The sequence below is a fragment of the Cydia strobilella genome, chromosome 1 (genome assembly GCF_947568885.1).
Source record: "Cydia strobilella chromosome 1, ilCydStro3.1, whole genome shotgun sequence".
Taxonomy (NCBI): domain Eukaryota; kingdom Metazoa; phylum Arthropoda; class Insecta; order Lepidoptera; family Tortricidae; genus Cydia; species Cydia strobilella.
The window spans coordinates 7,220,625-7,235,898 of NC_086041.1; the positions used below are offsets into that span (position 1 = coordinate 7,220,625).

Below are 15,274 nucleotides of genomic sequence, written 5' to 3' on the forward strand. Positions count from 1 at the left end.
TTCAAATTTCCAATTGTTACCTAGAGCTAGTTACGTATATACGTATACCGTATAGGTACACACGTAAGGTTATGTACTTATGTAATCTATCGAAGTGTAAAGGCACCGTCTCCAGGCAGATTAATTCAGCCCAAGAGAATATGTTCGCAATGCTACCAGCTCTCTGGTGCATGTATGCCATCCATGTTATTGAATTAGTTGCAAGCTCGAGAATTTAATTGGATCTTAGATCCTTTGTTCGATTTGCAGCACAGTGTTACATATGATCCTAATCTCATCAGGATGACAAAAAATACATCACAATATTGATAATTCTAATGATAAACAATGTAAGGCTTTGATTCGACGTAGTGAAGTTTGGCTTAACATAATTACTAATAATAATAGTACATTATGATACAAGTGCTACGTTGGTCATTACACACGAGGCGATATTGTGCGCGCGAGCTGTAAGCGAGCGGCATCAACGTAATTTGTTTATTTTTAATGTGTAGATTCAGGTATACGAAATACGTAGACATTCTAACGGTTCCATAAACATAGCCTATTACTTATCATAACAATAAAAACCCTTAGTAATGGTAGGTTTTCCAACAGCCAGAAAGGTTTGGTATTCGACACTCTTTTCAATTTCCAAGGGATCTCCGGTAACATAAGAATGAGTTCGCCTACATTCAACGCAGGTAACAAAGTAGGCTCGAATAATGTTTATTTTGCCATGGAATCAATAAGACTTGCCTTATCTATGCCCTATATAGCAGTTCTCGCAAAGAAGGTGCCCTCAAAGGTTCCCCTCCATTTATTTTTATTGCCCCTATTAGGGGTACTATAAGTAGCCACGTGCAGGAACGCGGGGTTTTCCCACGGGTGGTGTTGCTAGCGGGTCAGGTATGTTGTATGTTTGACCCCATTTAGTTCCCATACATTCATACTTTACGGATTAGGATTGATAAAATTGCGATTTTTTTAAACGGATTTGATACTGGGCCAGATCACATGACTCGCTTACAGCAGCGGCCAGAATATACACCTATTAGTTAAAATACCAACATTCCAGTGTCTGGGTCACTACTGTTTTTACTAATTTTTAGGGGCAGTTTTTGTTCACAACTGATATGCTACTCCCAGGTAAATGATACGTATATGTACCTTGTATATAAGTACCTATTATCACTTGAAGAATTTGATTAGTCATATTATGTAGGTAAGTCAAGTTGAAAATTGTTTCATAAATGCAACTACTGAATAATATAACCGAAGAAGGTTCTCTAGGAAAGATAAATTTTATACAGAGTGTGCAAATAAGAAGTATACATTCTGTTTTTACATTTTGGCTATACTGTATATTAAGTTCAATAATTATGAAGTATTTTTTTTTATATTTTATTCAGGGTTGGCAAATATATATGGAACATAATGTCTGACAAATGTCCACCTCTAACAGAGGCAAATGTGAGCCCTTTTCATCGCAATTTTCAGCATATTATCGCACATGTTCAGCGCTATCTTAGTAATTGTGTATCGGATGGTCTGTTTTAACTGTTTGAATTTCATCAGCTTGTTAGCATAGACACGACATTTTTGATAGCCCCATATAAATAAATCAGGAGCTGTAAAATTTGTGGAATTTGGGTGCCAATCACTGTCACTGTTTCTCTAAATTAATTGAGCAAACAACGTGTTCTAAACAATACAAACATTTGAGTAAAATTTGCTTGCTGCTGTAGACATTTGGCAGAAATTATCTTCCTTATATAATTGCCAATCCTGAATAATATATTTATAAAAATAATATATTTAATAATTTTTGCACTTAATATACTTACAATTTAAAAACAAAGTGAATACCTCTTATTTGCCCATCCTGTACAAGATGAAACCCACATCATCCAAAAGAACATGTGCCGCTGCCGAGCCTCCCCCAATATTTTAGTTTATTCACCTGGCGCGCCGCAGAAACAAAATAACAGGGATGACTCTCGCATCCGTGTAATACTAATAATGTACCCATATTACGTGCATGAGTGGCAAAAGCTGCATGTGCTGCCTACACACAGTAGGTACTACATACACAACTTACGTGCTTACAGCGAGTATTCCAAAACATTTAGCACGGTATGCAAATATAATTTAGGTTGGGAATGTAGTGAAAAAGATGTGAAATAGAAATGATATAAACCCTGTGCTAAACGTATATAATAACGAGACTGATAAAGTTATTGGCCCCTCAATAGTAATTGGCCACTATTAACAAATCAGAAAGAAACAAGGCAATATAAGTTTTATTGTTAAAAGAGTGGCTAATTACTATGGAGTATTAGCCAATAACTATAGCAGTCAGAAACTGTAATAGATGTCATATATTAAAGAAAAAACAAAATACAACAAATCAAAATATTTAATAAAATAATTTGATTTGTTCCCAAACTTGTTTATAGCAGTCAGCCTCATATATTATTTGACCGTAACAACCCCTTTTAAGTAAAAACGCATTTTTCAACACACTTATTGCTCGTAACGTGGAAGTTATTGAACCGCTTTTAGGCTCATAATTCGAAATATTACGCACGCGTGCTTTTTTATTATATTATAGCACATGGTACACATAGCACAGGTGATAGCAATGATAGAATTATCGAATGACTGACTTATGACTTATGAGTAACCGATTGCTAATAATATATATGAAAACGGAGCCTTATTAAATTGGTCTAATGGATTTTACAACAAGGACTGGCGCCCGGCCGGCCCGCCAGCGGCACGGTCGAGGGGCGGCAGGCAGTATAACAGATTTCAAACTTACAAACTGTTTTAACAATTAAAATTTTATTAATGTTAGTTTTTTTTTCTCGCAAACGTGTTGAAAAACGTATGAAACACGTGTGCATTGTTCAGTCATTACACACATCGGCTTTCTTATTGCGCGCTCGCTTATACAGCCGGCGCGCACAATGTCGCCTCGTGTGTAATGTAATGACCAACGTAGCACACTTGTATCACAATGTACTCCCTAATTAAAACTAGTTTTCGGTGTCGCCTTGGTGAAAACGCGTTTTCACTAGTTAAAACTAGTTCTCCGAAATGTCTTGGTGAAAACTAGTTTTAACTAGGATTTTTCAAACAAAACTAGTTTTCGCAAACTGCCTCATTGAAAACTAGTTTTCAGTAGCTATTTAATTATTCGTTTAGTTTAGTTTAGTTCAATCATAAATGTCATAATTCATTTGTCCAAAATTATAATTTGTATTATTGCCTATACACCTACGACAATTTTCAAGTATTCAAAACTTATAAATGTTTTTAAATTCCCGGAAAACCACATTCGTCTGTGGGCGGTGCAATCAACTAGGTTCCATTGCTGAATGCAAACGAGTCAATACGCCTGCCGCGAATTTCAAATACAAGCAAAAACAACTGAAGTGTGTAGGTTGCAACATATTCAATATCGTCTGTGTAATTGACAATAACTTGAAAAAGTAAGTAAGTAATAACTAGTTACCAAATATCTACGCGTATTTTAGTGTTTATTTATATTTTCTTATAATAAGACTTGAACAATGATAATAGACCGATATGTATACGCCATAATTCAAACTGTTATACTTCCTTTTAGAAGTTGGATATATTATGTATACATTTATAGACAATGTTTAAAAAATCATAAAAAATAAGTACCTATTCATTTCTTTCAAAATCTGGAAGACAGATAGAGTTAAAAGATTGGAGAACCGATTGCCGTTTGTCTTGTAAATCTATCTCTAGTGCAAAAGTAGGAGATGATTCAAAACTAGTCAAAAATCGATGAAAACCTCGGGTAGCCCCTTAGGTACCTACTATTAGAGGAGAAAACACCAGACATCATTAAATAAAGGATTTTAAAGGAAGTGACCATCGACACCGATCTTAGGGCTGCGCTCGAGCAAACCACATAATCGATTATCACTACTTATTTTAGTTTCATGTCATGCCTAATGCACCTATTGTATTTGTGAGCTCCCAATCGAATCTATTAGAAAGAAAGAAAGAAGAAAGAAAATAAATTTATTCAGGACACTTACAGTATTGCTTTAATCTAATACAACACTTTTATTAATATAAAACATAAACTTCACTTAAAAGGTCTCCCCTCAGCTTGATGTCAAGTTACCTTTCAGGTATCTTGACGCTGGTCTTCCGTGGAGACCTGTCCAAGCGATCGCGTCAGCACATAAACTTAACTAACATTGGTTTAACTAAATTGAGATCAGAACAGATATTACAAATAAATATAAGGTACCTATTTCAATTTGACTTATTAAGTATATAAATTGTATGGCTTATTTAATAACATATTTGTAAGACAGAGTTTATCACGTATTGCATTAAACCTTTGACTGAAAATTACTTAGACAAAACTTAAAGTAAACTAGAAGTAAAGGTTGGCACTTATATGCACTTACGAGTGATCTACTCTATGACCAGATTTCTGCAAATTTAAAATATACTTTTTAAGTATTTTACTTTGAAAGACAAAATAGAATGTGTGTTTCTTATGGGCGGCGGTATATTATAAGACTATAGGTATGTTAAAAGACTATAGGCAGGCTGTCACATTTGCGGACGCGTTGTCAACGACATCAGGCAAACGTGAGGCAAACAGCCTGTGCACCGTAAATGGATTAAGCCATCAACTGCGCTTGCAAACGGCCGCCAAGCTTAAATAAAACGGTGGCCATTAGTGCGGCATTTGCGGGGTTCATAAAATATTCTAGTGATTTAATGTAAGCTTTTATTGCAATTAGTAAACACACAGCCTTTCAAATGCCTCATATATTACACTTAATTATGACCCCGTAATAATTTTTTTGAAAATGTACCGAGCAGCAATGTACTGCAGACATTACGAGACATGACATGACATTACGAGATACGAGCTTTTTGTAGTACTTATCTGCCAACAAGCGTTGACAGATACTTTAAAAAGCTCATATCTCGTAACTTGTGTGTTGCTTACACTGTAGAACAATTTAAGCAGGTACTTCTAGAAACAAATTTTTAGACTGAACGAAAAATCTGCTTAGAAATAAATTGTCAGCCTAAACTGTATCACATTCCAACTTTACCTATTCATTTCATTTATTTCCCTCGGGCTATTTCCAAAAAATAAGTGAATGTTTCAATATGTTCAATTACCCAGAGAGCTTGAATAGATTCCACAGCCTTGTTATTGTTTTCTATTATCCAACTCCCTTGGCCTCAGGACGATTACTTCAGTAGGTATTGAGAGCGCCTATAGTTACTAGGCTCCTACGAGCTCTATAGCTTAGACTAGAATCTAGTCTAAGCTCTACAGCTTAGAATAGAATCTAGTCTAAGCTCTACAGCTTAGAATAGAATCTAGTCTAAGCTCTACATTATACCAAAGACCTATGAATACAGTCTAAGGAAAAAACGTGCCTCGGAAATCAAGAAAAAAATATTCTCGGACAGATGGCGCCTACACCTTGACCTATTCTCGGCTAGATGGCGTTGACGGTTTCGTTTATTATTTAACATGGGTCAAAATCATATAAAAATAATAATAACAAATAAAAAAATCATTTATCCATATATATATATATATATATATATATACATTTTTTGGTACATATTTTTATACATTTTCACTTTCAGTTTTAATCGTGTGGCGATGATAGTGAGGCAGTAAATTTACTGAGGCTACAAAATTTACTATGACAGTAACCCTCTATCCTATATATTCTCTTTGATTATACCGACTGCACCGCGAATTAAGGTAAGTGACTATGTAGTACCTACGAAGTTACTTGATTAGTCAGTCACTCCTTGGATATCCCTGCACACTGGCAAGCTCTCACTGCGATTGTAGGGGTAGTCAGGAGACAGCGTGTGCAGTCATCAGACTAAGTGAGCATGATTTAACAAGAGACAATAAATACCTAGCTTGCCATTCCGTCTGTGTAAGCTGCCATATTATATAGCTACTTTTCATTGTTAATTAACAACAATGAAGTTCGGTTATTTTTATAGTGACTGTCTTGTCTACAAAGCTATCATTTAGTTTTGAGTTGAAATCTGTGTAAGGAAAAATATTTCAGAGACGTGCACGATTTTTTATACGTCCAACTGCGGAACACAGTTCTCCTATCGAAAGTTTGTTTTACATAGTCGTAATATTACGCAAAATTCTTCGTAGAGGGCGTCACTAGCATAATCACAGGGCCTGCCGCGAAACACGAAAATCAAAAGTTCAGTTTCTGCCTCTATCACTCTTGCATATTCGGTCGATAGAGAGGCAGATAACGAAATTTCGATTTTCGCGTTTCGCAATAGGCCACCTGTAAACAAACCGCCTTGATGCATAAATGTCATAGTGAAAACTTGTAAAAAACTGTTTAAGGCATAGTATGTATAAGTTACTCTATGGTTTAGGATGTGCCCAGGACATTGCACTCTGGCGGCAGAACATTGCAGTAATATTCCCTGTTAAGTTTGGCACTACGCTGATTGAATTAGGATTGCTCTTTTGTATACATTAAATTTAGAAATGACAATACAAAGCTACCCATATTAATGGTGACTTCCACCTTGTGGTACTTAATGGACACATACATTTATTTCTTCTGTTAGGATTCTGTAATGATATATAAAAAAAAATATCTCGATAGGTATTGCTTATCCCATTGAATGGTCAGCAGTAAGTATGGTCGCGGATGAGATTTACAAAAAGAGACATTCTTATCGAGTGTAAAAATTCAAAATCGTAAACCAGACGGTTGTTCGCACTCGCAGCTCATTTAAGATTAACCCCGATTGTTGTTTTTGCCAACCTACGGCCCCATTAGGTTGTGCATACTTAATGTACCTGGAGAGCTTTCAATGTCTCGAATATTTCTATCTACCCGTACTCAGTTTTAAGTTGGAAAGGTTTAAAATAAAAATATTTTACTACTTTCTTACTTTGCAATTGAAATAAAATGTTGTGACATATTCAAGTGGTCACTTTTTTTTGTTTTCGTTATGTTTACTTCCTTGAGCTATGTGACAAAAAGCATGGTCACGAACACGGGAATTAAATTCAAACAATTTAAATATTAGCAGGTGCACCAAGAAATAACAGAAACAAAACCACACAAACAATCAAGTATGTAGTACCTATTTATGTCTACATAGGTACCATACCAAGATACCACCCTGCGTGCCCTAACATGCCCGTCTAATATCATGTATGAGGCAGCTAAAATTCACAATCGGCCTTAGAACCGGTAACAAGGAACCCACGTCTAACGGCGTCCTAGGAGATATGAACCCTTCTTGAAAGGAACACGATAAAATATTAACATGCGACAGTTATTTAAAGAAAACAAACGTAGAATGCTGATAGCTGACTACCTTAAATCCCCTGGCCTTTATTTTAACGGGCAAATTTTGAATCACTATGAAATCTTACCTTCTTTGTCTGCCCAACTTTAAGACCTCATCAATCTCAACAGTAAATTACCTTGACAGCCGAATTAGCGCTAAGTACCCTGTATAACATTAATCAGTAGTGGAATTACCATGAGCGATGAGATTTCATCATCTCCAATAAGTAAATACATAGGTAACTAGCCAATCTACACCGCTACTCAAAGTTTGTGTATCGCCCGCCGCCTCTGCCCGTTGCGTTCATAGTTTTTATTTACACAATCATTAATGCATAAAAGAAAATCTTATATGACGTCGTATTGGGTATAGAAACATAGTTTGTTTTGCACAGGAAAAGCAAAAAGTATGGGTAGTACATTTTTATAGGTACTTATGTGTCTAGGTACCATAAAGAAAGAGAGTGCAGAAAATCCACACAACTAAAATATTAAATAAAGCATAAATAGTACAAACGTAAATCTGATTAGCTAGGCAGACATTTCGTGCCAGCTTTATTTTGGTATACTTGCCGTTTTTATTAGGATATATTAATTTATTAGTTATTTTATTACTGGTACCAATTTCAATGCAAATGCCAATTGATTGAAAATCAATAATTACTTTATTGATTGTCATGTGCTCATCACTTGCAAAAGCTACACAAAATGCTGCCAAATGCTTCTCTGAATTTGTGCCAAATGGAGGTTTTTACCTCATTGAGGGTCATTCATGGTAAATCATATGTAGTTAGTGTCAACCAAACGTTTAAATACGTGTCAAAATGTAGTAACTTTTACTTCTCAAACACACAAACAATTTCGAGTATAAAATATCCAAGTCAACGGAAAGCCAACGAGGCAACGAAACAGAAATTCTGGGAAACTTCCGATAGTCATTGACTGCTGCTATATTGACGGGTTTCTAGAAAAATTTAAAATCAATTTTGTTAAAAGGCCTGTTACAGGCCCTGTATCCAATATTAGAAAGATCGATAATGCGTAAATATGCCAAAGATAAACAGATCAAAACCATCGACAAAATGCTCTTTCACTGAAACTAAAAACAAGTTCAAATTGAAAGGACCATTAGAGCACATGTTGTGACAAAACATGCCGTGACTTTAGTGAGGCACAATGAGAATAAATGCTGAATGAGCCGGCAGGTCAAGCGTCTGACCCACATTTGCTTTATTAAGGCGCTTTACCGGCTATTATTTCGCTTAGGCCCGCGACTTGCAATAAATGCTTTTCCTTATTGCATATTCGCTTTCACTTATTAACCTTTTGCGGCTGGGACCACGCTCGAAAGAAATGCCGACAAGGAAATCTAAAAAAAAACCAGTGTGCATCATAAAATTTATTAATTGGAGTACGTAATTGAATACATTAACACAGTTTAAATTAGTTAATTCAGCAAGTTTTAATAACACAAATCGAAAATCTATGAATTTAGGCTTAATATAATCGATATCGACTTGAAATGCTTATACCTACTGCAATCGTACTTATTGAAATATCACTGAGGAAAATGTGTGTTTGTGTCGATACTAGGATAGGCTAGACTAGTAGGTTAGCCAATAAAGGCATAATACTAGCTGGGGATGAAAGAGGTTTTTCAATCATCGTCGAATAAAAGGGATTTCAGAGCTCAGCTAGGAATGTGGTTTGAAATTTTTATATGGCCTCAGGGAGACTTAGTAGACGATTTTTATAACGTGCTTGGAGGTTTGAATTTTGAATTTGAATTAGGTTTGCAATAGGGTATTTAACTACTAGTCATATCAGTTTCTTTTTTCGAACTGTCAAAACGATTTTGCTAATATGGAATTTATATGATACACTAGCATGTGACGTCACAATCAAATTACCTACTCTTTATAGTTTTATACGAGTTTTAAAATAGAAATTGTGTCTAGAAATAACTGCTGTCTACGTTTCTCTATGAATCTTCTGGTATTTCATGCATGGTGTAAATAAAAATAATTTATTTTAAATACAGTCAAATACCTTATTATTATAGTTCCTAGGAAAACTATTAGAAAGAAAACTATATTTGAATTTCTAATTTCTGACATGTTTGCTTGTATTTTTTTATATACATATATTTAAGATAAGTTAGATAAGTATGGGTCCAACGCCTCATCAGTGGGTAGTCCACTCTGACGACAAATGCGCCAGAAATGAGTTTAATGCACCAGTATGTCTTTGTATAAATACCTATTATAATAACGAAATTTAACCCATGTGGTTAACCACACTGATATATGTATAGCAATGAATTTTTAAGTAATAAGTATTAATTGAAACAAATTGTTGACATGTTTTGGTACCAAGATATAGGTACTTGAACGGGAGAGTCTCATCATCACCAACACCTAGCGTTGTCCCAGCATCTTGCCACGGCTCACTCCTCACTTGGGCAGCTTGGGGTCAGCTCGGCAACCCAATCCCACTAATTGATGTAGGTTTTTACGAAAGCGTATGCCATATGGCCTCGAGTGTATTTTGGTATTAATTAATGAGGATTAGACTATTATAATATATGTATTATTTTATGCATATATTGAATATGTAATGTGTGTGTATGTGTGTATTATAATCTTAAATACTACTACAATCAATGTAGTTCCTATTCCTTATGTTGATACATAAAATTGCTGCGACGCGTTATCTACGCATAAAATTTCTGTGGTGTCAGGAAAGCCGACCCTGGGACCGCCAAAACTTTGAGACATGACACCTCTCTGCCAAAACTTCCTTCGTGAGATCCCTAGATGTTTGGTGGGTACTCTAACCTAAAAATAAATAAACCTTAGGATAACACCGGCCTTTAGTCATACTCGGCGTTCGGCGTAGTATAGCTGCGTGTATACAGAGTTGCTGAATGCAGTAAGTACCTAAGCCGGTTCGTTCTAGTCGGTGAGATACCGCCCTATTAAGACGAGCTGGCTTCTTTGTTTTCTCCATGTATAGCGAGCCGCAAAATTGCATGGACACATTATGAATGGAATTCATTCATAGTGGATATGCCCTTGTGCAGTTGGGTGTACTTCAAACCCTTTTTATACTACGTCGGTGGCAAACAAGCATACCAGCCTGATGTTAAGCAGTCTCCGTAGGATATGACGCCTGCAACTCCAGGGGTGTTTGAGACTTACATGCGCGTTGCCGACCCTTACTCCGCACCCTCGTTGAATCGCAACTCCAAGAATCTGGTGTGGTAAAGGTTTACGAAGGTATTTCGTACCCCTTGAGGACCCTCTCTTTGACAACTGGTTAGATACGCAGCAGGTCGTGTAGCGGCATTATCAACGTAAGAACATTCAGGGATCACATTAACCTATTTGACAGTCTAATTTAAATAACTAAAAACCTGTATGTTACATAAATTGCTATGAAAAGGTTCTTCGTTGCACTGGGACAAGAATTTTTGGACAATTTTCATGACGAACAATCGAATAATTTCATAAAATTGATATGCCAAAAAACAAAAAAACTACTTTCGTTATTGAATTTGACAACGGAACATGACGGCCGTTAATTATGAATGGACTCGGGCAGTATTTGCTTTCATCCACCGAGCTGGATAATGGAAGTTTAATTTTTAATACAGCGTTATAAATTCCACGAGCAGTGTCTACACTAGCGCAGCTAAATAACTTGTGCGCTGGTCCGTAGTCGTTCCTCCAAGATGCACTTTTAACAATGCAAGATACCTCGTTATGTTAGTCATGATCAGAATAGTTACCTGGAAATATATTTTAGCTATTTCAAGGAGAATAGGATTGTTGAAATCTTAGCCATTATACATTAATTACTTGGTTCAGTATTGTCTACGGATAATCCTTAAAGCTATGCGCGCAGAATTTCTTCTATTTATTTTATACACTTTGTCATTTAGGTTCAACTACCTACTTAGTCCTAAACACGACTATCCTCATTTATTTAGTTGAAATGACTATACATGAAAGTTTGGATTTTCTCTAAGAACAAATTAAATTATTTTCAATGAAAATATTCCAGTAAATATGTATGTAAATATTTCAGTTTATAGTGTGGATTTTACATAAACTATAACTATCCAACTATAGCGATTCGCTTTGATTACTAAGCAGATTTTGAAATAGTTTTGAAAGTTCTTAAATAAGGATTACTGTTGATAAACTTTAAGTAATTGCAAACTGTTTTGTTTCAGATAACCCGCTACAATGACAGTTGACACTATAAAATGGAGATGAAGAAACAAGACAAACCTGGCAGTTTATCGCCACTGAAGCCAACATTAAGGTTACCTTTATTATTTATAATTTGCTTAAAAAAATATTAATGCAATTTTTATAGCCTAGCCACTATTATAATCTAGTCGCTGACATAAATACAAACTCCAAAAAATTACTATTCAGTGTACTTTCAACATACTGTGCTTCTACAGTACTTGTTGCATGATTCTTTTGTCTGATATAAATCATTCTTTTCTCGCACTTATCTAAATGTGGGGTGATATTTCGAACATAACCATAAACGCAGCCGAGCTAGCCAGTAGCATACACATATATAGATATGTACAAAGAACAAAAGGCAATCAGTAATCGTGTACCAATCAAATTGTTTTTTTGTCAGCAACTTGTTTATTAATAATGTATACCAGCAGGGTCGACAGCAGCGAAGAGAGGACCTCTCGCTCTGGCAGCAAACCGGAGAACGAGCTCAAGCTACCGCCGGAAAAGTCGCCCGACGAGGGTGGCGGCAAGAAAGAAAGACGGCTGTCCAAGGCTAGTGATAGTTCCCGAGAGACTTTTGAAAGGTAACGTAATAATAGTTAGGTAGTTATTTAATCTAATTTTCTGAAGGTAAATATAATTGTGACTCTGACTGTCCCTCGGGGCTGCCGTTCACTATTACATATATTTTAAATGTAACTAGGTGGAAGTTACAGGTGCCATCTCAGTGAAGGTTCTTGTATAGTCAGAGCAGAAGTGCATAAGTGAGTGGAAAAGGGCTCTGACCTTAACAACAAAAATGGGCTAAGGCCATTTTGAAAACCGACCTCACTCGTCAACGTTATAATTATAATTACCTAACTTGGATTTGTTTAGAGCACAAGTTAATAAAAAAATTACGCGTAATTATTAAAATATTTGGACTCATATATCACTCAAATCTCTATAAAATTCCAAACAGCCCTTTGCGAGTCGTACTTCTCGTTTGTCAAGAAATAAAAGAAAATAAACAAGCCTTCCAGTCAGCTCGTGTCAGCACTCGACGCTATCCTTTCTTATTAAGCGCCGCAAACAAACTAGAGCGCTTGCAATTGCATCACGTAGTTCAGAAAACGTTTCATTCCACCGCCTTTCCACAACGGCCCGCTGCAACGAAGGGCGCTTGGGCGCGACCAATTTGCGAAAAACATAACGGAATATCTGCCCAACCACGCATGCCCACCAACCCTATGTTACATTGGAAGATCAGTTTGAATTTGTATTTTAATGCGCGAGAATGTGCTATACAATTTAATTAATTTCTTGATGTTATATAGGGTTGTTATGTGTAACGGGACACTTGATACGTTTTGTATATGCTTTTACTTCCTCACATGACACTAAAAACGTACAAAAATTATTATCGGTTTTTTATTTAAAGGTAGCTAAATACTTACATGCTATAATGATTCTATCAGGCTAATTCGAAGGTGCACTGACATCAAACCGATGTTAGAATGATATTGGAATCATATCAGTTACCCTGACAATTATCATTCGCGCGTTCATTTCGCTCAGGCTTGTACGCACAAGTATTAGTGCGAACGAGACGCCCGCGCGAATGACAGCTAATTAATATGATTCCAATATTATTCTAATATCGGTTTGATGTCACTGATATCAGTTTAAGTTTGAATTGGCCTGTGTGTCCGGTGGGTCTCTATTATTTCCAATAAAGTTTCAAGTCATAATGTATTGTTTGTTCTCATTTTCGTTAGTCATAATTTGGTTTTTCTCAGAAACGCGTAACTTTTAAGGATTGCTATAAAACAAACCTAACCTAACCTATCTATAGGATAACCTTACGAAAATCCTGAAAGTTAACGGTTTCAGAATTATGACTATAATGATAATCTGTCAATCATTACATTATAACTTTCAATAATTATGTCAAACAAAGGGATCCCGTGTCCGGTACAGAGGTAGGAAAGCTAATAATGTACAATGGTTTTCGTGACTATTACGTCCGGGCCGGTAAAAATCACTTTAAGCACACAGCAGCCGTATTCTTATATTTTGAACGCTCAGGCAGGTAAAACTCAGTACCTTTGCTGTGGAAGCGTAAAATATTTTACCTAGTTCGTGACAAAACTTTAACTTTTTAAAGTCCCTTTTCAAAATATATTACCTCTAGGGAGAGAATTCATTTTACGTAAGCAAAACTATGGTCCAAGTTTTAGAGTAAAGAAGTGAGTAACTAAGTACAATGTTTGTATAATTATAAAACCGTACTTCCATTCTGTAAACCAGCCCCCATATGAAATACCTAAGGCCTGGTCAAATAATACTGAAGGGTGGTAAAGCTAATTTATAAGGCCAATAAATAAGAATTGTTCTTACTGCCCAAGAACAGGGTGCTTAGCCAAGGTGACAATCGCTTGCGCTACGACAACGAAACGCTTTGTGTCTCTCTCTATCACTCTTCCGTATTAGTGCGACAGTGACAGTTGTGGCATGTTGGCTACGCACCCTGCACAGATAATGGCTAGTCCGTAATGGAGACACAAGACAACAAAGTGGCCGTCAGCGACCGGCGACTGCAATAACGGCGGCTTCCTTGCAATTGCATGCAGACAACTGGCATTTAAAAATCAGACGTTTCAGACGTTTTACTCTTAACCCTTAAATGCATGATTTTTTGTATAACTTTTTAATAAATTGAAATAGATGTGTCATGCTGTATAAAAGTAATAAATGTGATTTTGGATAGCTGCATATTGAGCCACGGACCATCAAATATACGATGCATATATACATCATTATGCATTTAAGGGTTAAAACATTGACGTTAAATTTGTAACATAGTGAATTTCAAAGAAGTTGTTTTGAGTTACTTATGTAAAAAACATCTGGGCATATTTATTTTATTTTATTCGTTCTGTCAAAGAATTATTGTTTTTTCTACTGTTTCTGCATTGAATGCAAGTCTACTTATATTATTTATCAGCCTAGTATTATTACCAGATATCGTACATAGTGTAGCAGTGTGTGCAATAGGTATGGTGCGTTAAACATATCTGTATATCTAAATTAATTTTATATCAGGCAGAAACGGTTACTAACGATGCTATTAGGCTTAGAAACAAATTAAAAGTGGAAAAATTTACTGTATTGGCAAAAGTCCCATGACTTGAACTGAACCCAAGACCACTGGATCGCTAGCCCAGTGCTCTGCCATCTGGGCTACCTAATACAGCTAATATTTCCATCATATATTTTTTATATGTTTTAAATTTCACAGTGTATCAGTGTATTAGTACGCTGTAATGCTGTGTAATTTTTTGCATCAATAAATAAATAATATATGAGCCTTAAAGTTCCCGGCAAGCTCGGCCGAATTGCACCTTTTCATACAAACGTAGTTCCACTCTCATTTTAAAACTACGTGTTGGATTGTAATGAGACTTTGCACATACAATGACATGAGGTATATCTAGATCTGTAATTAGTTTATATAGCTCCAGTTTATAAAACAAACGAAATAGAGCAAAAACAAGTTTCGTTAGAAAAACTTACTTTCGCTGTATTTTTTTAACTATGGCATCTGAAGCTACATAAACTAATTACAGGCATAGATATACCTTATCCTATTGTAAGTACAAAGTTTCAGAG

General features: G+C 35.9%; 1 protein-coding gene across 2 annotated transcripts in view; it reads left to right on the forward strand.

Moving 5' to 3' along the window:
- LOC134755881 (uncharacterized) overlaps nt 1–15,274 on the forward strand; it is an 81,565-nt gene that overhangs the window by 27,995 nt on the left and 38,296 nt on the right. For both annotated transcript variants that reach the window (XM_063692530.1, XM_063692522.1), the window contains 2 exons: nt 11,599–11,690; nt 12,055–12,207. In XM_063692530.1, the coding sequence (XP_063548600.1) occupies nt 11,632–11,690; nt 12,055–12,207 (212 nt within the window). In that variant the 5' untranslated portion in view covers nt 11,599–11,631. The remainder of the gene's footprint in view (nt 1–11,598; nt 11,691–12,054; nt 12,208–15,274) is intronic.